Here is a 23684-nt window from a genome sequence, read left to right on the forward strand (position 1 = left end):
GTGGCTACCCGGGTGCATGGTCACCTGGGGTCTCTGCCTCTGTCCTTCCCCCTCCACCCTCCCAACCCAGTAGCCAGAGCAAGGCTGCAGAAACGTGAATCAGATCCTGTCAACTCCCGAGCGGCCTGGAGCTTCTCTGTCCAGTGTGGCGGCAGTGAGCCACATGTGGCTGCTTAAATTTCAATTAATTACAGTTAAACGGGATTAAAATTCAGCTCGTTGATTACATGAGCCACATTTGAAGTGGGAGGCTAGCCACGTGTGGCTCGCAGCCCTATCAGACAGCCCAGCTGCAGAAGGGTTCTGTAGTCACAGAAATTTCCAGATGCTCTGATCTGAAATCTGCCCCTGTTCTGCTGGCTCCTCCGACCCCCTCTTTTACTGTTTTTGCCCTTGTTCTCTCTGCTGTCACCACACCAGCCTACTTGATGTCCCTCGAACACAACAGGCTAGTCCTCACCTTGGGGGTCTTTGCTTTTCTCTCTTCAGGTCTTTGCTGAAATGTCAGCTTTTCCATGAGACCTACTCTGACCATCCAGTCGTCCGCAGCAAACTCTCCAACACTCTATCCTCTTCTCTACTCTCTTTCTTGCTACTGAAATCCTTGTAAATATTATACAGTTTGCCTTTTAAAATTGTTTATTCTGAATCCTTCAACTATGATGTAAACTCCACAAGGGCAGGAATTTTTTGCCTTTTGTTCACTGATGGGTTCCCAGCATCTGGGACAGTGCTTGGCACTTAGCAGGTGCTCAGTAAATAATGTCAAATCGATGACAGTTACCCCCGAAAGTACCTGAAGAAGTCCTCTCCATCAGGGTGTAGACAGGGACTAAATAACACAGCCATATAAGACGTCTCTGGATGGGTACCTGCATGTTATCCTCTTAGAAACCACAAATTGAAACATCAACAGGATGTTGCCTTTCAAATGTTCCTCAGACCCCAGTACAGGAAATTATGTCTGGTCATGGAGTTTAGAAAGAACAAGTGCATTGATATCCAAAAATTTAATGATTCAAATTCCTCACGCCAAATACAAATTCTGAACTTTTCCGTAACCAGTGTTTTGATTTATTATTGCTGTTCCTAGTTTTTGAAAAGCCATGTTTTGTCTCCACACCTCCCCTGCCAAAACCCCGCCCTATCCAGCCTCTGGTGGACGTGCTAATGATGTGCCCGGGATGCAGCAGAAAGGAGGGCAGAGGGAGGAGAGGAGGAACCGGGCAGTGGGAGAAATCCACTAATTGGACAATCAGCTGTGAATACCTGAAGGTTAATTATGATGCTCCTTCTTCTGGGAGCGTCAGGATAAACCCTTGCTGGAAACCTCTGAGGTTCGTTCCGGTCCTGCAGGGTTCTGATTGCATGAAGTGCAGGTCCTCACCACACTTACGTTTATTCCTCTGGAGTTTGCTCTTAATTTTGTACCTGGAACTCTAGGCTAAGTCTTCCCATCACTAGATTTGGGGTCACTGCAACTTTGAGCAAGCTGGCCACTCTCCACATATGTCCTGTTCCAGCAATTCCCCTATCCTGCATTTCTACTTTTTTTCTCCTCCTTATTACCTGTCTCCAGAATGTTCTGTGAAGACAAGCTTCCACATTATTTTTGCGTCAGAGTCAAGGTCACTTGAGAAACACGAAGTTTCATTGACCTACCTTCTTTGGTTCCTTCTCTCTCTTCCAGAGGACTCTAGTGGAGATATTTCTCTTGTCCTCAAGCCTGGAGATGGCCCCTGCCCTGTGGGAATCTTAATGCTCATTAACTCTGCTTAGGAAATAATTTTGGAGAAATACCATTTACAGTCTCCAATATCTAGTCTCACTGCCTCATGGGTAAATTAAAGAAGGTCCAGAATGTATTCTAATATCCGAAACAGATAGGCATCAGCTACAGGCAGTGTAAATTTCTCAGTTTCGAAACTGAGAAATGTCATTCCATGTGGTCACAGGCTGTAAAAGCAAGCACCCCACATTTTTCAGTGCTTCCTAAGGTCCCTGCAACCCCAGCGTTCCCGAGGGCCAGTTCCCACTAGACAGAGCTTCAGATTTTATCTCTGAAGTATGCATTCTGAAATTATCAACACCGCTGGCCTACTGTCATTAGAAATAACATTGTCTTAGCCTTCCCCAAATTTCCCCTGAGAACTTTCATCTTCGAGCAAATCCTCATATGACGAATCTCTGTGCATTATCTATATTTAATTTTTCCTCATCTTGGACGGCTGACAGTACTGCTTCTGTTAGGAATGGATCACATCCCAAGTAAGAACAATCCCTCGTGGGTCTCTCACAGATGTATGAAATCAGTAAAGCCTCCTGTTTTCCTGTAAAGCTACCAAAATGGCTTTTTATAAGAGAATTTCATCTCACTATCTGTTATTTTCCTGTGGCAGACCAGCCTCCGATTTTCTTTTCTTATTAAGAAGAAATTTTCTTGTTTTTAAGTGTCATTGTGTGGAGAGATACAAAGCCCAGACTCCGTTCTCTTTCACAGGCCCTATAACAGGGTCTAATGTGCATCCATTACCAGGATTCTTTTTGTGTGGTGAGAGCAGACTCATGCGTGAATCAAAAAGAAAAACTGTTCTCCCATTACCACTTCAGAATCCTGTTTGCCTCCAAGGAGAGTAAACAGGATTGTGTACCATTAATATTATTTGGAATAATACCCTTCACATATGCATCCCACTTGACAGACAGCATCTCTTACATTCTTGTGTCCATCCCTTGCAATGCTCGAGGCATGTGAGGAGGGGTCATTATCTCCTGCTGAGAGGTGAGGAAACTGAAGTTCTAAAAAGGGATGCAGAGTCCCCAGGGTCCATTTGCATCGGCGACAGAGCAGGGACACAGACCCTGGCACGGGGAAGCCTAGATTTAAACAGACTCTCACTGTTCTGCTGCCCTACACCCTGCGTCTTCAGAACAGGGTTATTAAAACGTCATGTACATGAGGTCAAACCTTCCAGAAAATTCTGGAAACAACCCTCACAGAACTCTAAATAAACCCAAAGCCACAGGAAACCCACTTTTCTCCCATTACAGTATTGTGTTCACCCTCGAATAGAAACCAGAGAACAAAACCTGTCTACCCTGGGCCTGCTCTTATGGAAGCAGCAGTCCCCGTAAATCACCTTTACCCTGAGAAGTGACCCCGCCCCCAGAGTCCCCAGGGATTGTACTGGATGCAAACATAATTCCCTAATGGACATTTTCTCTAAATAAAATGCGTTCTGTTGTTTTGGCATGAATCCATACACTAATTCTAAGAATGAATCATTTATTGAAAAGCCTTAGCAAATAGACAGGGTTCTCGATGTTCTGGACCTTGACCCCTGCCTGTGGGAGTCCTCGGATGTCACTTTCTTCCTGCTCATTCGCTCTGAGTCTGTGGTCAATATGACAGATCAACCGCTAAGGTAAATTTACACCCGCTATGAAATGGAAGCAAGAGTATATATGAATGATTACACACACACACACACACACACACACACACACACACACACACACACACACACACACACACACACCCTCCCTGTTGTGGACTGGTCTACTCCAGGCAGAACAATTTAGCTTTAATGGGAAGATGTCGATTTGCAACTAAGTGTCTCATAAGGACAAATCTCCTGGCTAGCCTGGGTCCCGGTAAACTCCCAGCAACAGCACAGGCTCGGCCAGCCAGGGGACTTGAACCAGCTCAGCAGATGTCTAATTAATGCCCGCTGTCAGCTGCTCAAATGTCACTGATGGAGCCTCTCTCTCCGCAGCCACTGTTATAATGACAAAGATCACGCGTTGATGTCGCTGTGCTCCTGGGTCAACGTGGTGGTTGGTAAAATGACTGCCATAGACCGAGCAGCTAAGCAGGTCATTGTTTCCAGAGAAGAAGTCGTGCTCTACGACCACCTTGTCCTCTGCACCGGGCAGCAGTACCAGGTGAGCCCTCGGGGATGGCAGGGGTCACATGCTGACCAGGCCCACGTCTCAGGGTCAAGAGCGCCTCCCACCTGCACATGTGACCGGAACTGGGTCCAAAACCCTCCTGGAAACCCATTCCAAGAAAAACATTCTGCTCAAGGATAAGAATCACAGCAAGTTGGAGAAATGTCATCCTTGAAGCTGTTGTCCAAAAGTCTAACACGTACTGCTCACCAGAGCAGAATCCAGATGCAGCCCGGCGTGCGTCTGTGGAAAATTAATTTATGCTTCAAGAGGCTAACATTTGGCGGTGGTGATGGGCTTGCGAGAAAGTATTTCAAACATGCGCACCTTCTGTCAGCCTTATTTTATTTTGTCTCTCGGTTACAAAGCTAGGAAGTGTGTCTGGTTGCTTACCTGGTGACCGTGCTTTCCAACTCGATTAAATTCTCAAGCCACATTCCAGGGAAGTGTTGCAGGATGTGACCTATTCAACATCCGACAGAAGCGAATTTGAACATTCTTGCTTTGCAACGCTGGAGCATTTCATGCAGAATTGCCACAGAAATAGGGCATCTCTTTGATGAAAAGAGATTTAGATGATGGAGTCCTTTCATTACATTTTCTCTCAGGGACTGGATAGGCCTCCAAGTTGGGTTTGTAGGGAGTTATCCACTCTCCACCCCAGGCACTGGTCATGTTTTTCTGCTCCTGTCCTAGGCCACCTTGGGGATGTGCTCAGGCCTGCTTCCCACAGATGAGCCACGGGTGGCCGGCCTGGTGGGGATAGACAGCCCAGCAACTGTGCGCATCACTGACTTCCAGCACTGAGCCTGGGCTACCCACTGAGAGCACCTGGGGCACTTTTGAAATAAACCCAGGCCAGGGCCCCGCCCCCAGAGGCTCTGTTTTAATTATTCTGGGGATGAGTGGGGTCCAGTCATCAGTATTTTTTTGAAGCTCCCAGGTGATTCTAAGCTAAGGTGGAGAAACACAGACTTGAACTTTCTCGACCTAGAACCTCATCTGTACCTTAGAGCAGCACTTCTCAAACTGCCATGTGCACACACATCCCCTGTGCATCTCGTTAAAATGTAGATGCTGAGTGGGGGGTGGGGGGCTGTGGCTGAGATACCTCGGTTCCAGCACGTTTCTGGGTAAGGCCAAGGCCGCTAGTGAGGGGACCACCTGAGGACCCAGCTTGGATCAGCGTCTGAGTGATTTCTTTTCTTTCTTCCCCTTCCTCCTCCCCTTCTTCCTCTTCTCCTTTTCCTTCTTCTTCTTTTAAAGCAATCCAATTCTCAAAGTGTAGGAAAGGATTTTTTTTTTTTTCTGGATAAATGAGAAAAATAAACTGGTTACTTAAGTACTCCTCTTTTTCAAACGTGAAACCAGAAGAAACCACCAAGCACCCCTCTGTCCCCCCTCACCTACCCCTCCGAGTTCCAGCTGCTGCCTGCGACCGTGGACTTGGGAAAATGTGACAGGAAGGCCCCGGCTAGCTGTCCAGAGACTCAGGCGTCTGCCCATGTGTGCCCAGCTGCCCCTGCGGCTTCAGTCTGTGGTACATTAAGCTCTTGCCCTTTTAACAGTGGGAAACACGAAATGAAGTGATAAAGAGAGTTTCAATTTAATTTTTCCAGAAGGACATAAAGATTAAAAGTACGTAGACTGATATAAAAAAGGCAGCTGGATTCACTAGGAACTTCCGGCTCGAATTTCTTTCCCTGTTTCCCTTCTCCGCCACTCTCACGGTTTTGCCCCAATTTTGTGATTTAAAAAAATACCAACAAGTTAAAATGATGAAAATAAGCAAGAAGACTACCTGTTATAAAATATAATTACAAATCTTAACCTCTAATCTGACCTGTAAATGGCATGTACCAGTCTAAAATATCGTGCAATACATTTGATATCCAAATCCATAGCACTTATTTTTTTAATCAGAAAATCCATGCACAAGATACAGTGTGCTGCAGGGCTGCGTGTGAGGGGCCCTGGTCTCTACTTCCAAGCCCTCTCACCAGGGTCAGCCATTCTGAGGCATTTCTGTTGTTCGTTCTTCATTGGTTACCTCCCAGAACTACAAACAATGTGTTTATAGAAGTTTTCCCCTTGATCGGTCAACTTCCGACATTACCTATGACCTTTCCGCTTTGGACGATGAAGGTTTTTCTAGCTCACGTCCAGTACCCTATAAGCCCCTCCCCAACCCCAATGATGGATTTGATTATTTTTATTGGTGAGCACATGCCGGTTCTGAAAAGCTGTCTGCAAGACCTTATAACCAGGGTCCCCGAGCCCCATCCCTGGCTCATGGAGCATCGAGCAGAGATGGAGAGATGCCCACTCCCACGCCTGGGTGTGGGTCATCTCAGAGAGAGGAGGGATAAAAATGTATCAGCCTGAAGTCAGATGAGTTGGTGTGGGCCATGAGAAAACCGTGGCTGAGACTCCCACGGGGTGGTGCTCGGGTTGGGGGGGGAAAGCCAGCAGGGGGCGGCGAGAGCATGCAGCCGGGCGAGGGCAAGTGGGGTGTGAGCTCTGGTGAGCTTGGTGTGGGTGAGCAACGGATGTGGTCTCCAAGGAGGCGAGTTATGTCTCAGATGGGAGATAGAAGAACGTGGCATCGGGACAGTGCAGGCCCAGGCGAGAGCCTGCTGCAGAGGGTGGACAGAGCTGCACGCATCAAGGTGCTACCCCTTGTCGTTTGGCAGCGCCCAGCATGAAGAGACCTTCCTGTGTTGGGGTGGATTAAAGGGGAAAATAACAGCATGAGGCCAAAGAAAAGAGGCCGTTTTAAATCAAGACTTCAGATTCCCTGAGGCTTCTCCCATCAGAGCCAACATCTCCTCCCCTTGAATCTGGGCAGGCTTGTGACAGCCTTGACCGGCAGACTACGAAGGAAGTGACATGGCATGAATTTAAGTCCAAGTCAAAGGCTAGGCAGCTTCTCTTTGTCTGTGGGAACAGTGGCTCCTGGAGCCCTGAGCTGCCACATAAGGGTTCCAGATACCCTATGACCACCGTGCTGGAAATGCCATACATGGGTTCTCCAGTTGAGGGTTCCAGCCGAGCCCAGGCTCTCAGCCATCCCTGCCAAGGCCCCAGACATGTGAGTGAAGCCATCATGGACCCTCTAGACCAGACCATCCATACACCGAATGTCACCAAGTGCAGTGCCCTCTATCGATAACACATGGAATAAAAGGATTGCCCAGCCAAGCTCTACCCAAACTTCTGGCCACAAAGTCATGAAAGGTGATAAAACAGTGGTGGTTTAAATCACTAAGTATTGGTGTGAGCTTGTTGCAAAGCAAGAAACAACTGGAACAAAAAGATAACAGAAAAAGAGAAAAGAGAACAACATCTAGAAAAATCAGAGCAAGGACATACTTTTGAAAATATTCCAGAAGGATCCTCTCCCTCTCTCTCTCTCTGCCTCTCTCTGCCCCTCTTTCTCTGTCTCTGTCTCTCTCCCCAGGACGCTGTGCATCATCCTCATTATGGCCTCCATCACAGGAGCCAAAGGCATTTGAAGAGCAGAGGCTGAGCTGAGAAGGCCACAGGGTGAGATGAAAAGGGAGATGGGGAGTAAGAAAGGATTGATGTTAAATCTCCATCAAGAGACAGACCTGCTTCTGTACAAGTTGGTGAAGTCAGCTGGAGACCAATCACAAAACTCCCCTGGAGGGTGGAGGCAAAGGGCAAAGGGATACACTGGGTGCCAGAGACAAGAAGATATGCTAGAAGTGGAGGCCATGCCTGGACAGTGCTTCTCCCAAAGAAGAGGCCCAAATACATGGAATAGAGACAATAAAGATATGCTAGAAGAAAACTTTCCTTACCTGAAAACATCATCCAGTTGACCACATTCTTGGCAAAATCAAGGAAGAGTTTTCTCAGCTAGTTACATTCTGATGAAATTTTGGTTCTATGAGAACGATAGGGAAAACAATGAACAAACTTCAAGAGAAGACTAGCAGATTACCTCCCCCCACCCTGCCTAAAAAAGAACAAAAATAAGGCAAGGCAAATAAGGCAAAAAATTACCTCTCCAGCCTTCAGTGGTTTAAGAAATTGAAACTGGCTGCTCAGAATTTTGAAGAAAATGGGCAATTCAGTCATCGCATGCTCGCCTAAGTGTATCCTATTGGAGGATGGCAAAATGTGTTCTTTATGGGCCAGGCCTGAGAAAGAAGATCTTCCATGGTCTTTAATTTGCACTCTGGATAACGGAGACAGAGAAGAACTGGACACAGTAGTATAAAAGGACACATGGCAACACCACAAACAAAAGGTAATCCAAATCATTTTTATAAATCTGAGAATAAATCCAAGATGGGCAATAATGAATCTTACTCTAAAGTAATCTAATCAAAACCGAGTTCTTAAAAAAGAAACCAAAAAAAACCCGAGTTCTTGAAAATAGGGGGAGAGGTGGCCAAGCAGGACTATGCAGTGTCTTAAATGGGGAAGCACAAAGGCAATGTTTCATTCTTGACTCTTATATTTAGAGGAAATAAGGTTAAAGAATGCTTTTGAGCAGCCTAAATAAATTCACCTTCCAAAAACTGGAGAAGATGAAAAGGAAGAAAACATCCTTCATGTAACCAGAGGCAAGAAAAGAAAGAAAATAGCCACGATGCTTACACTTGAAAGTATGAACCAGAATGGCATAAGGGAAAAAAACCTAACAGTTGTAACAGCGAGTGTCATGGTTTTAAATTGCCCCCATTACAAGATCAAGGATCTGTTTTTACGTGGACGTCAAAATACAAGAGGAATACAAAACGAACCACACTCAGAGTTTAAGAGTGAAAAGATAGTTCCAGGGGCACCAGCCAAAGATGTCAAGCAAATTCAAACAGCTGTTACGAGCAGCAGCAATAGTCATATCCGGCGAAGCAGAATCAGCTGGAGAAATAAGAGCACTGATCCTGACAAAGGGTGAAATTCGTGACGACGACGTGGAGGTCACGAGCCCGTTACATGGCACAATGTGGTTGTGTCACAGAGTGTATCGCAGGACAGAAGTGCACCTGCAGCATGACGTGCATTTCTTGGTGTCACATGTAAGGGAAGGAACCAGCTGAAGCACCTCCAGATATAAGAGGTCACCCCGGATGTTTAGCCAGAGGGGCAAAGAGTCCGATGGCTGAGAGTGTTCGTGTAGAAATGAATTCGACTCAGTGTGGCCCGGGGAGCAGATAATGACAGACATCAGAAGCCATGGGACTACAGCGCACATCCATCCTAAGAAACTACCTCCTAAGGGTCAGAGCCTCCGCCAAGAGGGACTGTCCGACCCCCGGGTACAGCGGGCAGCCGGCAGGAGAGGTCAGAGCACCTGACCTAGATCGAGCACTGGCCTTGCACCACACCAGTGCTCCCTGAGGTCACCCTTGTGGTAACACCCTGAGCTCCCTGCCACTCCCACCCCCATTTCGCAGGTGAGGGAACCAAGCTGCGGTGGGGCTGAGGTCAAAGGTCAGACAAGACAACTTGTCCAAGGTCACACAAGGGTGGCAGACTAGGGGCTAGGGTTTGAGCACAGGTGGTCTGGCTCCAGTTCTTCACCGCTGCCTGTCTCTCTCCTCCCTCCCTTTCTCCTTGTCTCCTTCCCCCTGCCTCCTCCTTCCCTCCTGCCCTCTCCCATCCATGTGCTGCAGAGGTTACACTGGATGGCTTTAAAAGTCTTCACAACTCACAAATTCTAGAACTAACCATTTATAGCTAGAGTCAAATAAACAGTTTTTTTTTAAGTGTTTTTTTTTCTCTCTCTCTTTAAAAGTATCTGGGGCTTCCCTGGTGGCGCAGTGGTTGAGAATCTGCCTGCCAATGCAGGGGACACGGGTTCAAGCCCTGGTCTGGGAGGATCCCACGTGCCGCGGAGCAACTGGGCCTGTGAGCCACAACTACTGAGCCTGCGCGTCTGGAGCCTGTGCTCCGCAACAAGAGAGGCCGTGATAGTGAGAGGCCCGCGCACCGCGATGAAGAGTGGCTCCCGCTTGCCACAACTAGAGAAAGTTCTCACACAGAAACGAAGACCCAACACAGCAAAAATTAATTAATTAATTAATAAACTCCTACCCCCAACATCTTAAAAAAATATACATATATATCTGGAGAAAAGCAACCTCAGTTCTGGTAAGGTGGCTTCCTGGTGTCCTCAAGAACCCAGGCCCTTCTGTCTTTTGTTCTTCCATCTTTGGAATGTGGCTTCCATCCTCAGCACCTTGTGGTGACTGCTGTGGTTCCAGCCATTTCATGTGCAAGAAGCAGGAAGGAGGAAAGACTAGAGCAGAATGACTTTTCGAGTTGCCCTCCCCCTGCCCTCAAAGGACACCTGCTTATCTCTCTTGACCTCTCAGGTCATGAGTTGGGAAATGTTCCAACTGGGTATATGTCCCAGGAATCTGTTACTAAGAAAGAAAGGGAGACAGGATATTAGTTAGGCCACCAGCATCCCCTACTGCCATGTTAACTTGCCGAGGAGAACAGGGTGGCCAAGGGGCTCCCACCAGCAGGTGATGCTCCGTCCCAAATGATCTGGAATGGTTGAGAAGTGTCTGCTTCTCTCCAATCACGAGTCAGTGCCAATTCAGTGGTGGTAGAGAAGCTCTGCTTTGGGGAGCCAGCACTGATGGTGCGTCTTCAGTAAATGTGCCCACGCCTCTTGTTGAACTCTACTCCCTCCTGTCAAACTCTACTCCCTCCAATTGAACTCTACTCCCTCCTTTTGTTGATGACATAATATGATTTTTCCCCATAGATCCCTCTTGATATACTGAGTTTTGCTAAACTCCGTGTGGACAAATTAATTAGCTTTGGGATTTAAACTTCTAGCTCCAGTTTTACCTATTTTGTGAAATGCCACCGTGCGAACATGAAAATATATTATCCCTTTAATTTCTCTAATTCTTTATAGTTAAAAATGTGCAAAAACAACTCCACCCATTTAAATGCGTGGAAGAATTATATGGATTATCAGAATGCAGTTACCTCTCAGGACTGTAGCAAACTAATTCTCGTTTTTGACCTTCTTTCTTTCCCCCCCTCTTTTCCTTGTTTTTTCATATGAACACCCACTATTTGGAATGATAAGTCATCGAAAGTTTTATAAATTGAATGGCTCTCAATTTGTTCTTCAGCCCTGCCTTTTCCTGCCAAGGATTTTTCCTGACTTGTTAAAGCATGATTTACTAAACTGGTATAATGTTACCCCAATTTCATTTTCTCTTATACTATAATGCATGTTGTAGTTCTGGTAAAGTTTCAAACCTCCAAAGCACAGTATTCAGTATTGTGCACTTTAAGCCATTCACCAAAGCCCTCAGTGGACTGCTTTATGATGACCACGAATATACTAATGCCAAAATTTTAGTGTGATATCGCTATATAAATTATATTGCTAATAAGAGCTTTCCTCCACAATTTTAGTTGTAGTAAATGACCACTACTTATTGGGTTGTTCCTTTTTACTAAATATCATCTTACTGCAGCCTCTTTGTGGAGAAGGGACATCCAGCTTTAAAAAGAGATTCTGTTTTTTTTTGTTTTTTGTTTTAGTCCAGCCTGAAATTGAATTAAATACATCACGGCAATGTGCCAAGGCTTTAGTACTTCTCTTGAGGAAGGATATACCCGAAAGGTTCCTAAATGTCATCTGGGGTTTAGTGGAGCCCCACGTGTCCCGGCACCAGCCAGCATTCACATCCCCCAGCACAGCAGGCACTGCCCGCGGTTGTCGGGGAGGAAGAGCCTCCCGAGAGCCCGTGTGAGTCTCTGCTGCCAGTGAATGTTTTGCCCTTTGTAGCTGTAGGAGTCTGGCCTCACATCCTTAGGCCTCACGCCACGAATGTGCAGGACGGCTGCTGCGGGGCCTCTAACAGCAGCCGAGCTGCCTGGGAGTCTTGCCCTAGGTTCCGGCCTCGTTATCTCCCATAATCTCCACCTGCCGCCAAATGAACCTCGGAGGGGCAGCACGGGGGCCCACTGGGCACACCCGCCCCACTGTGGCATTTAACTTGGCTTCTACAGTGGCGTCTGTTTGCTCGATTTTAATTGAACCAAAGTAATGAACAAATCAGGAGTCCATATAAAATACCCAAATATCTGGCATTTCTTGAACGATCAGATCTGGCCACCCTGAACCCCAACTCTACCCTGACAATGACCAGATGGAGTTGAGTCATGGCTGAACGCTCTGGCCAGGGCCTGGGCGTCCAGCTTGTCACAACATCCTGGACACCAAGGACAAGAGTTGGCCATCATCCGTTATTGGGTTTCCTACAGCAGAGGAAAGCGTCTGTCTTCACCCACGTCTATGTCAAAAGCGAGGGAACAGGAGCTGTACTGGGAGGGCTCAGTGTTGAGAGAGAGAGAGAGCACTTCTTTGACAAAGTGAAAGATAATCCTATAATTTTCACAAGTAAGTAGTAGCCCACTTCCCTCATTTTGTGGGTAGACCCTCTACGTGCTTGAATTTCAATCCCTTGATATAATCGCCTCAGTGCAGATTGTTTTTACCAAAAACAGCGACATCAAGTCCAGTACCACGTGCTCTTCCATGGCCCTGCCCCCCTTGCAGGAACAAGCGGGTCCTGGGTTCCCTCCCCTTGACCCTGGCCAGGCCTCTGTGAAGACCTCCGTGACTGAACGTGGCAAGAGAGGCCCTGCTGGGCTCCCAGGACCGAGAAGAGAAGAATGTGGAGCTCTCTGGACTGCTACCCTCTCCCAGGACATGTACCCTGGAACTCAACCCCCCAGCCCCCCAGCTGTGAGGAAGCTCAGGCCACAAGGAGAGGCCCCACGTGGAGTTCCGGCCAACGACCCCAGCTGGGATCACAGCCAGCACCAACTGCTAGACATAGAGTGATGACTTGTCATCTTTTTAAATACCCACCATGTTTTCTTGGGGAAAGAAAAAGGATTGAGAGAGTTTATCTCCGGGTGATTCCAGCCCCCGGCCATCAGGTCACCACCCCCAGCCTTCAGGTCTTCCCAGCTGAGGCCTCCAACATTGCTAAACAGACAAACTGTCCCCCACCATTCCCTGGCTGCATGGCTGACCTACAGAATCTGTGAGCCTACTGAATGGGGGTTTTGCACTACCGAGCCTTGGAATAACTTGTTACGCAGCATCAGATGACCAGGGCAGCTCCTTCTGAGAATTAGCTCCAAGTGGTCATTTCGCCCGTTTTTTGTTTTGTTTTTTTTAATTAAGACCTGATTATATCTTGAGACAGCAAAAGGCACACCTGTACTGGGTATTGCTCTGTTTATTTTAATTAATCAATCAATCAATCAATGAATTAACTCATTACTTGTGAGCGCTTCACCTGTTACCACTGAAATAAGCATCTCTCTGTAATGTATCTCAGGTCCCACGCCCTACAGGGGCCGACATTAGTCAACACCCGACAAACAGAGAAGTTCTGAACAGCGGTCTGCAGCAGTACACGGGCCCGGTTCCCTGCAATCATTTCACCCTCAACGACGAAGAAGATTGCTTGAAGGCCCTGACTTGGATCAGGAACAACTCCATTGCTGTAGAAGGTAAGGATGCTGGTAACTGTGCATCTTTTCAGAACAGCATTTTATCTTTATAATGAGTCTTATTCTTCGTCTAGTTCCAGTATATAATTAGTGCCTAATTAATTCCAACCAAATCATTCATCTGCCGTGCTTTGTTTTCCAGATTAATTTACAACTTGTCATTTTTGGATACCCAGCATGTTTTCTGGGGGAAAGAAAAAGGCTTGAGATAGTTTAATTATCTATAATTATTTTATTACACAAAAATGAATATCCAAAGAGCAAAGCATGGCTAAAATCATTAACTAATTAAAGAATAATTTAATAAGCAAACATGTTTAGCAATTATATGGAAAATATGACTCCTTTTGTGAAGCTGAAAAGACCTCGGAAGAAAAGGAAAGGTCTGAGTTGGAAGGGCTCTTTTCTTTCACAACCCATTGTTCTCCTTCGTGGTTGCCTGCACAGTCCTTCCCACAAACGAACATATTCGAGTTGCCTGCCACTTCCTGAAGCCAAATAAGAGAGTAAAACATTTGTACAAATTGTTTTCTCAAGCATCTTCCTCTCTATTGCTTGGGTTAATGGAAATTGTTTGACTAGTAGAATAACTAGAACAGGGCCTGGCTGCCTATTTGTCTTTAATTGAAACCTGGGGAGTCAAGTTTTAGAGATGACTTACTGCAGCCCCTTCATTTTACCGAAAGCGCAGGGAGGATCAGGGACTTGGTTGGGTTATACAACCACCTGTGATGGGCTGGGCTTCTAACCCAGACCTTTGATTCAGTCCTGGGATGGAAAATTCAGTAAGTGACTGGAGTGTGGAGATCAGTATATAAAATTAAATATATTAGTTTATTGAATGTATTTGTTTAAATATAATTTCATTATGTTAGTTAATATAATTAATATATTAAAATTAAATATAGTTTCTTCCGATTTTTGGTGGAAGATTTAGGTGTTAACTTTTTGTCAAGTTTCTACATTTACTTCATTAAAAATCAAAAATAGGTATCAAAGGATATTCGATACATTGCTGAATTCAATTTGTTAGTACTTAGAGGCTATTTGCACTTAAACTCATGAGTAAGATTGGCCTGTTTTCTCTTTTATGCTTTACTTGGCAAGTTTTTGGAATCAAGGGTATGCTAGTCTCACAAAGTGTTTTGGGGAAGCTTTCCATATTTTTGGTGGGTCAGAAATACTTTGTATAACCTAAAAATTGGACAGGAATCACCCATAAAACCAACTGGGTCTGGAACCTTTGGGCAGAGGTGGGATATATAGATATATACTGGGGACCCAGAATAAAAACTTGTCAAAGTATTCAATATTTTAATTTTTGCATTAAAACTCAGTATTATTTTCAGTCTTGCATCTGTATGTGTTTAAACCTGTTTCAATATTTTAGTCATTCTTTAATCATTGCCCTATGACCTAAGTACACTTAGGGAATTCTCTGATCTGGGGGTCAGCAAACTTTTACTGTAAAGGGCCAGATAGTAAAAATTTTAGATTTAGCAGGCCATATGGTCTCTGTCCCAACAACCCAACTCTGCTGCTATGGCAAGAAAGCAGCCACAGACAATATGTCAATGAATAGGCATGGCTGTGTTCCAATAAAACTTTATTTACAAAAATAGGGGATGAGTCATAGTTTGCAGAACCCTGCTTTTATCCATACAATTTGTGACAACTCATTACCATTTCTTCAAGTCCAGACCTCAAAATGTAACTTAAGCTTGCTGAAAGCACAAAAGCCAATGGTTCAATGCAAAATATACATTATGTCTTAGGAATGTGCCCAGTCCTGTTATAATGCAGTGTTTCAATCGAACTGTTGGCTGTTTTGAATGTTAGGATTCAGGAGCCTTTTGACCAAGAAAAGGGCCTTTGAACGTGGCAATGCAAGTCCTTAAGGTTGAATGCTTATGGCAGAGAACTTAGAAATTCCAATGTAAGAAGCTCTTGGTTTTCAGATGGGGGAATAGCGTCCAGCTATCGTGTTGCCTTGACTAGTGGTCGAAGATGGTGATACTCTGGTGCCCACCTAAAGGGAAATAAATGCTTTTGCAAGAGTTAAGAATGTCTCCCATTAACCGTTGCAGAAAACCCCTGCCCCTGCGTGCCTGCTTTTGTCCACTGAATGGCCAGGTTAGGGAGTTTATAGACATTAGTTTCTTGTCCTAAAAGTAGGCTGTCTTCCCCAGGTCCAGTGCTTAATGACACCCCCAGGGCAGGGCATCTCCCAGGTAGGTGGTCCAAACACTCAGATGCTGGGCCCAGGCTCTGGGAGTCATCTGAGAAACAGACCCAGCCAAGTTCATTCAACTTAGGGTAGTGACCCTTTTCAAATGACTCTAAGAAAAGTTGGAAAGAAAAATGTTAACCTCCTGCCTTGAGGAAGCTCTTTCTCTTTGTAGTTTTTCCATAATTAGAGTCATATTCAGACTTGAATTTAATTAGTGCCATTCCAGATATCTTCCTCACATGGGCTGCTATGAGGATTAAACGAGATAAGATATTACATGTCCAGCTCAGGGCAGCACAGTAGGAGTTCAATCATATGGGCTGTTGTTAGCCTTGTTACTACTACTACCGCTACATGTGATAGGGTTGTTTCTCCAGGGTGTAGGTCTCAGCCGCTGCCATCCTGGTGATGATGCAGCCTAGCACAGTCTCTACACAAAAGATGGGGAGCCGTGTACACCAGCTACCAGTCTGGTTGTAGAGAGGCATCGTGACCTTCATGAGAGCTCTGGAGGCTGTGAAGTTTAGAGAAGGTTTCCTCAAGAAAGGAGGATTTGAGCTCAGCCTTAAAGAAGGTCAGGATAGGGGCTTCTCTGGTAGCGCAGTGTTTAAGAATCCGCCTGCCAATGCAGGGGACACGGGTTCGAGCCCTGGTCCGGGAAGATCCCACATGCTGCGGAGCAACCAAGCCCGTGCGCCACAACTACTGAGCCTGCGCTCTAGAGCCCGTGAGCCACAACTACTGAGCCCATGTGCCACAACTACTGAAGCCCGTGTGCCTAGAGCCCATGCTCCGCAACAAGAGAAGCCACCGCAATGAGAAGCCCGCACACTGTAATGAAGAATAGCCCCCGCTTGACGCAACTGGAGAGAGCCTTTGCGCAGCAACGAAGACCCAACACAGCCAAAAAAAAAAAAAAATTTTAAGTAAAAAATTTTAAAAAGACTGAAATTGCTGAAAAAAAAAGAAGGGCAGGATAAGCAAAGGAAGAGAGAGGTTGGGGGAGTTTGATTTGTATCCAAAGACCATGACCTAACAACTCAGGCCGGGCAGACTCCGTGAAGGGCAGCAGTGGGAGGAGAAGGTGGAGGGTCCAGGGGAGTCCAGGTTTAACTGGTTACTTTTTAGAGGCTGGGGAACCAGGGGTGATGCTGTGTACAAAACAGCACCGCAGGAAGGTGAACTCCCATCTCTGGCGCCCACGGCGGCAGAGAGAAAGCCCTCGGGGAAGGATGGGTCAGGGCTGGAGTGGGGCAGCCATTCAGGCAGGGGCGGGCTGGAAGCAGCCATCTCTGATCCATTTGAGGTCCTGCTGGCACAGCTGCATCTAGCTTGTTTCCAAGTCAGTTATGGGCTGATGGTATTTGAAACTGGAAGTTGGCACTTCATGAAAACAAGGAGCAGGGCTTTGTTCCCGCATCCATAACCGTCACTCCGCCTGTCAGCCCTTGGTATCTAATAACACCAGAAAGAATGTGGACATTTTTCATGATAGTTAGCTTTTGCTCCCTCAGTGCTAATTTTCCTTTTTCTCAATAGTTCAGGCTGGGGTTTGAGGGTGGGAGCTGAGGATAGGGCCCTTCTCCCAAGAGCCTGCGAAAAAAACTCCTGTGTCTCACGGGCTGTGATTGGGTCGAATGTCCTTCCAGGAATCACACCCCGAATCCTGGGAAACTCCAGGCCTAACTTTGAAGCAAACAGACTCGAGAGGAGGGGCTTGTTTGCTGAGGACGGTGGAGGGATTGTTCTAGAAGGACAGAAGGATGCTACGTAGCAGAAACAATGGATTTTTTTTTTTTAATAGGAGGAGGTTAGCTTTCCTCTGAATTTCTGCCCCTTGAAAAAGCACAGATATCTCCCCCAAAGCATCACCACTCTCCCCTGCCCCTGTCCCTGTTTTATCATGTCTTCCTCTGCTTCCAAAGGAGAAACAGTTGTTCTGTGATGGAATTTGTCCAGTCTGAAGGAAATTGTTTATTGGTCTCTGCAGTTGGATGAGTTTATAGATGTAAATTATCGTAAACTATTAGAACTGCTCCACTATCCTGGAGAATAGCTGACATCACTGGCTTTCAACTGCAAAAAAAACCTGGAGGGTTTAGCCGGCGGGAGCGGGGGGGTGTTTCAGATAGAACCCAGCAACCTAATACATTATAACAGTTTATGGCATTAATTGAAACTAATTGAAATTCATCTGCTATTACCTCTGTACTTTCCATGAAAATGAAAAGTAGGATGAAAGTAAAGTACAAAAAAACACACCGCCTTGATGGCCCAAAATGGATCAATTATTTTCATCTTTAGCTAAATACAGTTTACTGCCTTATTAAAAGCATGTTTGTAAGAAAAGTATAACATTAAAATTCCAGTGCATGAATCACCTAACAAAGCCTTTGTTATGCTATATCTAATATAGTCTTCCCTTTTTATTTGACAGAGCAAAATGAGACGTGTCATAGAAATCTTAGGCTTTGACTTCTAGAAAGTAAAAAGAGTATTTTCTGGTCTATTCATGAACATAATATGTTTTTTAAGTATGTGTTTATTTCACAATTTATTAATATTCTAGGGTATCTATTTAAAATTCTTTCATTATCTGGTTATTCCCTAAAGTTAATAATACAGATACAATGCCGATTAGAGGGGTTTTTAAGGAACATGTTATATATCCATCTGCAAATATAGTGCAGTGGTGTGAGCACTGGTTCTGAAATCAGACCTGGCAGGTCTGAGTTCTGATGAACCATCTACTGCTGTGTGACCTGGAGCTTGTTACTTAACCTCTCTGTCCTCAGTTTTCTGGAGAGCATAATAAAACTTTTCTCATGGGCCTGCTCTGATCTTACATAATCTCTGTTTCTTTTGAAGTGGAAAGGAACCATAATTCTTCATTAAAATACAATGGAATATGTAAATATACATACAATAATAAAATAACTTAAAATACATAAATTATAAAATGTAGTATATAATTCTTATTTTCTCTGGTCTTAAAAATGCAATAACTATAAAGAAAAATTCTTATTAACATCTATGTGCATAAATCTTGAATTTACTTCTTATCCTCTTGAGATGTGAGTTCCTGGCCAGAATGCCAGATCAGAAAATCCTTCCCTTTTCTCCTTTCCAAGTGATGGTTTCCTTCCTGGAGAATCCTTCATCTTTACATCTTGTGTGGGCTTGCCTTATTTTGGTGGTCACACAATCAGAGTTGCTGGTGTATTCATTTACACCTTCAACAAGAGTGTATCAGAAAGCAAAAGCATCACCTTTATGTTCATGCCAACATTTCAGACGGCTGGTCTTAGTGCTTTTGCAGCCTGAGGTGGAGAAGTGACAGCTCACCCAGGTGGTGATAGGAATCATCACGCCCCCTCTTCCTCCCCAGCTGGGTCCCTCATTCCTTTGGAAGCTCCCTTGCACATTCCGTCCCAAAGGTCATTGCAGGCGAGCGTGAGAGAGAGACTGGGTGCTCCTTCCTGCCAACTTCAATTCCAGGGGCTTTCACAAGGTCGTCTTTTCACCACTATGCCCTCCTTGTACTATGCCTCCCGATTCTGCTCTGTACTCTGAGTAATGCATAATTTATCCCCTAGAAGGAGCAACAAAGATCGGCCTCCCATGAAAACTGGTATAGTTATATTCCGTTGCCCCCTGTCGAAAATCCACCCAGACTGTTCGAATCATTAGTTATCATTTGCCAGTTCAAAGTAGGGCCGCCCACCACTTCCCCTCTGTCACCCATCAGGTCAAGTGCAAAGACTGGTTGTTTCTTATCTGTTAAGTAAACTGAGCTGCTGCGAAGAAGACAGTGACCAGATCTCTTAGCATAAAACTGATATCCAGGGGGAAATCCTCAGCTTTTCCACTCTGTTTCTTCCACATATGCATAGAAACTTCCAAAGAACATATGCGAAATCCCAACAAGATAAAGGAAGCCCCTGCAATGTGTCACCTCCCTCAAAATATTTGCAAAGACTCCGTGAGTTACAGAGCACCTAAGTGGTGGAAATGCATGAGCTGAATGAATCTTTAATGAACTGGGGTTGTCTGACCTCTTAAGCCCGCTGTAGATGACAGGTGCCGTGGGTTCCACATACCCTGGGGCTGCCCCCCTCTCCTCCACCAGCCGTCAGGATGTTCTGCGCCAGCAGGACCCCAGCCACCCGCCTGGTCCACTTGGACTGGGACACACTGTCAGACCCAGCGTCACCCTTACAAAGCCCTTTGCAGTGTTGTTATTCACGGCTCAGTTCCCCCACCCCTCCCCCACCTCACAACCACTTTTCTCACCTGCTTTTAAACTCTTGCTTGCTTCTAACTCAGCCAGCGATGGAAGAAAATCTATTTCTCTGAGGCGTTCTGGGTTCTTCTCTCTCTCTGCCCCCTCCCTTTCTTTCTCTGTTTCCTTCCCTCTCCATCTTCCCTCTTTGATTTGGCCCCAGATTCACCCAGCTGTCCGCAGCGTGATGGTTACACAAGGGCTAACCTCCCTGTAAAACATCCTTGGTCCCTCGGTTTAAACTGCACCCACATGGCAGGAGTATTATTTTATACTGTCGTGTTGGAGGCACGCACGGTTTTCGTTACCTTTAGGATCGTGTAGGATTTCGTGGGCTAGAAGGGAAACCTAATAGCCAGATCTAACGTGTTTCTGTGTTACAAATCTCAGGTATACAACCCATCCTGTGGCTGGACTGGTATGTAGTGCCAACTTAATAGTGAACACCAGGTCGAAATACGTAGTAGGAAAACCTGGCCAGAGTGAGGGTGTTCTGCAGTAAATATCGACAGGCCACAAAAGGAAAGCCCAGTTAGTTTCGGATCAGCAAAAGCTGATAAAACTCAAACACTCATCCGTGCATCTGGTCGGGAAACGTTTTGTCACACCCATTGCAGGCCAGGCTCTGTGTGAGGCCCCAGGGTGGGCAGGGTGGGCAGGGTGAGCCTGAAGTCCTCTTCTCCCCCAGGTAAGCCAGGGCGTGTAGACTGCCGATGCAAGGAAGGCAAGGCAGAAACGGCCTCGGGCCTGCAGGGACCTCACCTGCCTGGGGCTGGACCTTCTGCTGGGGCCCAGGTACAACCACAAGCATAGCCCAGTCCAGGGGGCTTCAGAGGCCCTAGTTCCACCCCATCCATGCTAGTAAAATTACTCTGATAAGTATAAGTAATCATATTTTTATACCTAGATTGATTTGTCCTGAAACGCATACATTAATAATCAAAATCTTTGTCTGCTAGCTTTTGTCCTGGGGACTCCCCAAAATATGACTTTGCTTATCCTATGAATTATCTTCATGCTTATATTTTTACTGTTAGCTTATGAAAAAATTACTTACGGGCATTTGCATGAAGCCAATGTTATTGGTAACAGTTCTAAATGTTATTGTTCCTGGTAATAATAATAATGGATTGTGTATTTTTTTTTCAAGAATTTAGATAGGGGGCCAGGCCCAGAAAGAGAGCTGTTACCAGACATAACTTTTTATTTTCTTTTGGCCACGCTGCGCAGCTTGCTGGATCCCCGACCAGGGCTCGAACTCAGGTCCCTAGCAGTGAGAGCTTGGAGTCCTAACCACTGGACCACCAGGGAGTTCCTGGGATTGTGTATTAAAGTGCCTGGCTTTAGTCCAGGTATATAAGAGTCACGAGATAAACAGGAATTGAATCTAAAACTTCTTTACAAAGAAAAAGTGGGAAATGATGTAGAAAGAACTCACAATTGCACAAAGATAATGGAAAGAATAATCCCCCCCAGAGTGGAAACATGTAAAAGGCAAGGGATCAAACTAGCAAAGAGTAACAGGCTGACTTTGTAACATTGGGTCTTGTTAAGTATGTGGAGGAATGTGATTTGACCTGTGACATGTTCTTATTTAGGTAGTAAAAAAATTATAATGAGATTTATTCTGTTTTGTGGGTATTGAGACAATGTAAGTAAATAATCATATAAAACACGTTTAGATGAAAAATTTTAGATGACATCACATAGGCATGATTTACTATGTGCCCAATACGACTGTGATTATGGACCGTTGTTCAGCAAATATGTACACACACACATCCCCGCTGTGGGCAGAGTTTGCTTCACCCCCTTGGGCGGGTGCGGGTGTGGCCGCATGACTTGCTTTAGTCAATGCAACATTAGTGGATGTCTTGCAAGGAGAGGCTTAGAAAGTGTCTGAGCAGTTGTGCTTGCCTGCCTGTGCTCCTGCACAGCTCCTGAAAGAGAATATGCCTCAGGTCACTGTTGGTCCAGAGAGGATGAGAGAGACGTGGTGCAGATCTGACCCCAACCACAGCTTGGAGCCACATCAGCCAACATCAGCCAGCCCACAGACGTGTAGGCCAACCTGCAACAGGCTTATTGTTGTTTGGCATTGAGTTTGGGGGTAGTTTGCCATGCAGCATTATCGTGACAATAGCTGACAGTTACAATAACGGAAGTCTCATATTTGGGGGAGGCGTTTCAAATTAAACTAAAAGATAGACAAAACTATTTAGAAGTTAGCATATCTATAAATAAACGTCTAATTTAAATAGTAGAGGTTTTATGAAATGTATGGAAGTCCTCATCCTCTCCAGCTGCCTACAATCTGTGGGCAACCCCTGGCTAAATAACCCTGCATTGCTGGGGCTTCCATGAGCCTGTAATGAAAAAGTCCATCTCACAGAATAGTTACTAAAAGCCAACATGAAGGAGAGACTGGAAAAATATTCAACTCTGAGTTGCATGGGGCCTAAGCACTTAAATCTGTTTCACTGAAAATGAATATTGTTTTTGCATGCATATTTTAAAGGGGCAGAAGACCTCAAACCTATGACAGTTTGAGGTTCAAGTTTTGGCTCTCCTGGCAGGCTAGTTCTTTGTTGTGTCAGACCGCCAGGATTCATGTTGCACAGCAGGTGGGAGCCTCAATAATTTAAGCAAAATGTTGGCTCTTTCAGCCAAGGAAAAGGCAGCTCACCCAGGAATGCTGCACTAGCGCGTCTGAATAGGGCGGCAATCAGAGCCCCCAAATCGGAGCATCCTAGGGAAGCCGGGAAGGAAGGACCCTGCCCCTGGCTGCCTTGCCCCCTTGGCATTCCACATTTGAGCAACAGGAAGTAGGGGAGGACTTTGCAGAAGCTCTTAACCTTAGGGAAGCCATCTGAAAGCTATTCTAGTTCCTTTCCTTCTGAACGAGTAAGACAAGCCATTATACGTCCTCTCAATTTTGGATAGAAATAGATTTTTGCATAATTTATTCCACCAAATTGAGTAAGTACACTTGCCATTTATTTTGTCTCATAAAATTCCTCTTCAGATCATTTTATAAACAGGAGGAAAAAGAGAGGTAGATTCACAAATCTATCATTCTGTGGTAAAATTGTTACAGCTTGCCCAAAATGTGAGCCTACAGCAGTTTCTGTCTTTGTGAAGAGGTAATAATGCCAATTCAGTGTCAAAAACAGCATATAAATGGCATATAATACATCTCACTCATGTAATAGGATCATTTGTCTTAAAACTTATATCATTAGTAGAAGAGCATATGTAATTACTTCTATAATATTTTTAAGAAATATAAGTAAATCGTATAGACAGTTACCATCAAAATGCTCTTACACAGGGGAAGTCTCTCAAAGTTATTTTGTGATTTTATTTTTCCTCACCAAAAGAATACCTGTCAATCTCTTTCGCTAGGTCTTGACACATTAAATCCTAAAAATCAGAATTTGAATATAAAATTATCTGTTGCAAGCAGAATGTTCTAGTCTTTAGTTCTCAAAGAAGGAAAAATGTCCTTGAAATCAACATGATTCAACAACTAAGTATTAATATATCCATACCATCACGCACATGACAATTATTTTCACCATTGTCCTTTTCATCACTCAGGAAGAACTTGCATTTATTGCAAACTTCAGCCATTTTTCCCCTTAATAAGTGTAGCAAATAGGGAGCAAAAACAAGGCAAAAGGT

At 45.2% G+C, this 23684-nt stretch overlaps 1 protein-coding gene across 1 annotated transcript in view; it reads left to right on the forward strand.

The window, feature by feature from the left end:
• Positions 1-23684, forward strand: part of CFAP61 (cilia and flagella associated protein 61) — a 250975-nt gene that overhangs the window by 168347 nt on the left and 58944 nt on the right. Inside the window, exons 19-20 of the mRNA XM_065892819.1 lie at positions 3777-3945; positions 13314-13488. Coding sequence (XP_065748891.1) covers positions 3777-3945; positions 13314-13488 — 344 coding nt within the window. The remainder of the gene's footprint in view (positions 1-3776; positions 3946-13313; positions 13489-23684) is intronic.

This window comes from Phocoena phocoena, chromosome 15, assembly GCF_963924675.1.
Source record: "Phocoena phocoena chromosome 15, mPhoPho1.1, whole genome shotgun sequence".
NCBI classification, from domain to species: domain Eukaryota; kingdom Metazoa; phylum Chordata; class Mammalia; order Artiodactyla; family Phocoenidae; genus Phocoena; species Phocoena phocoena.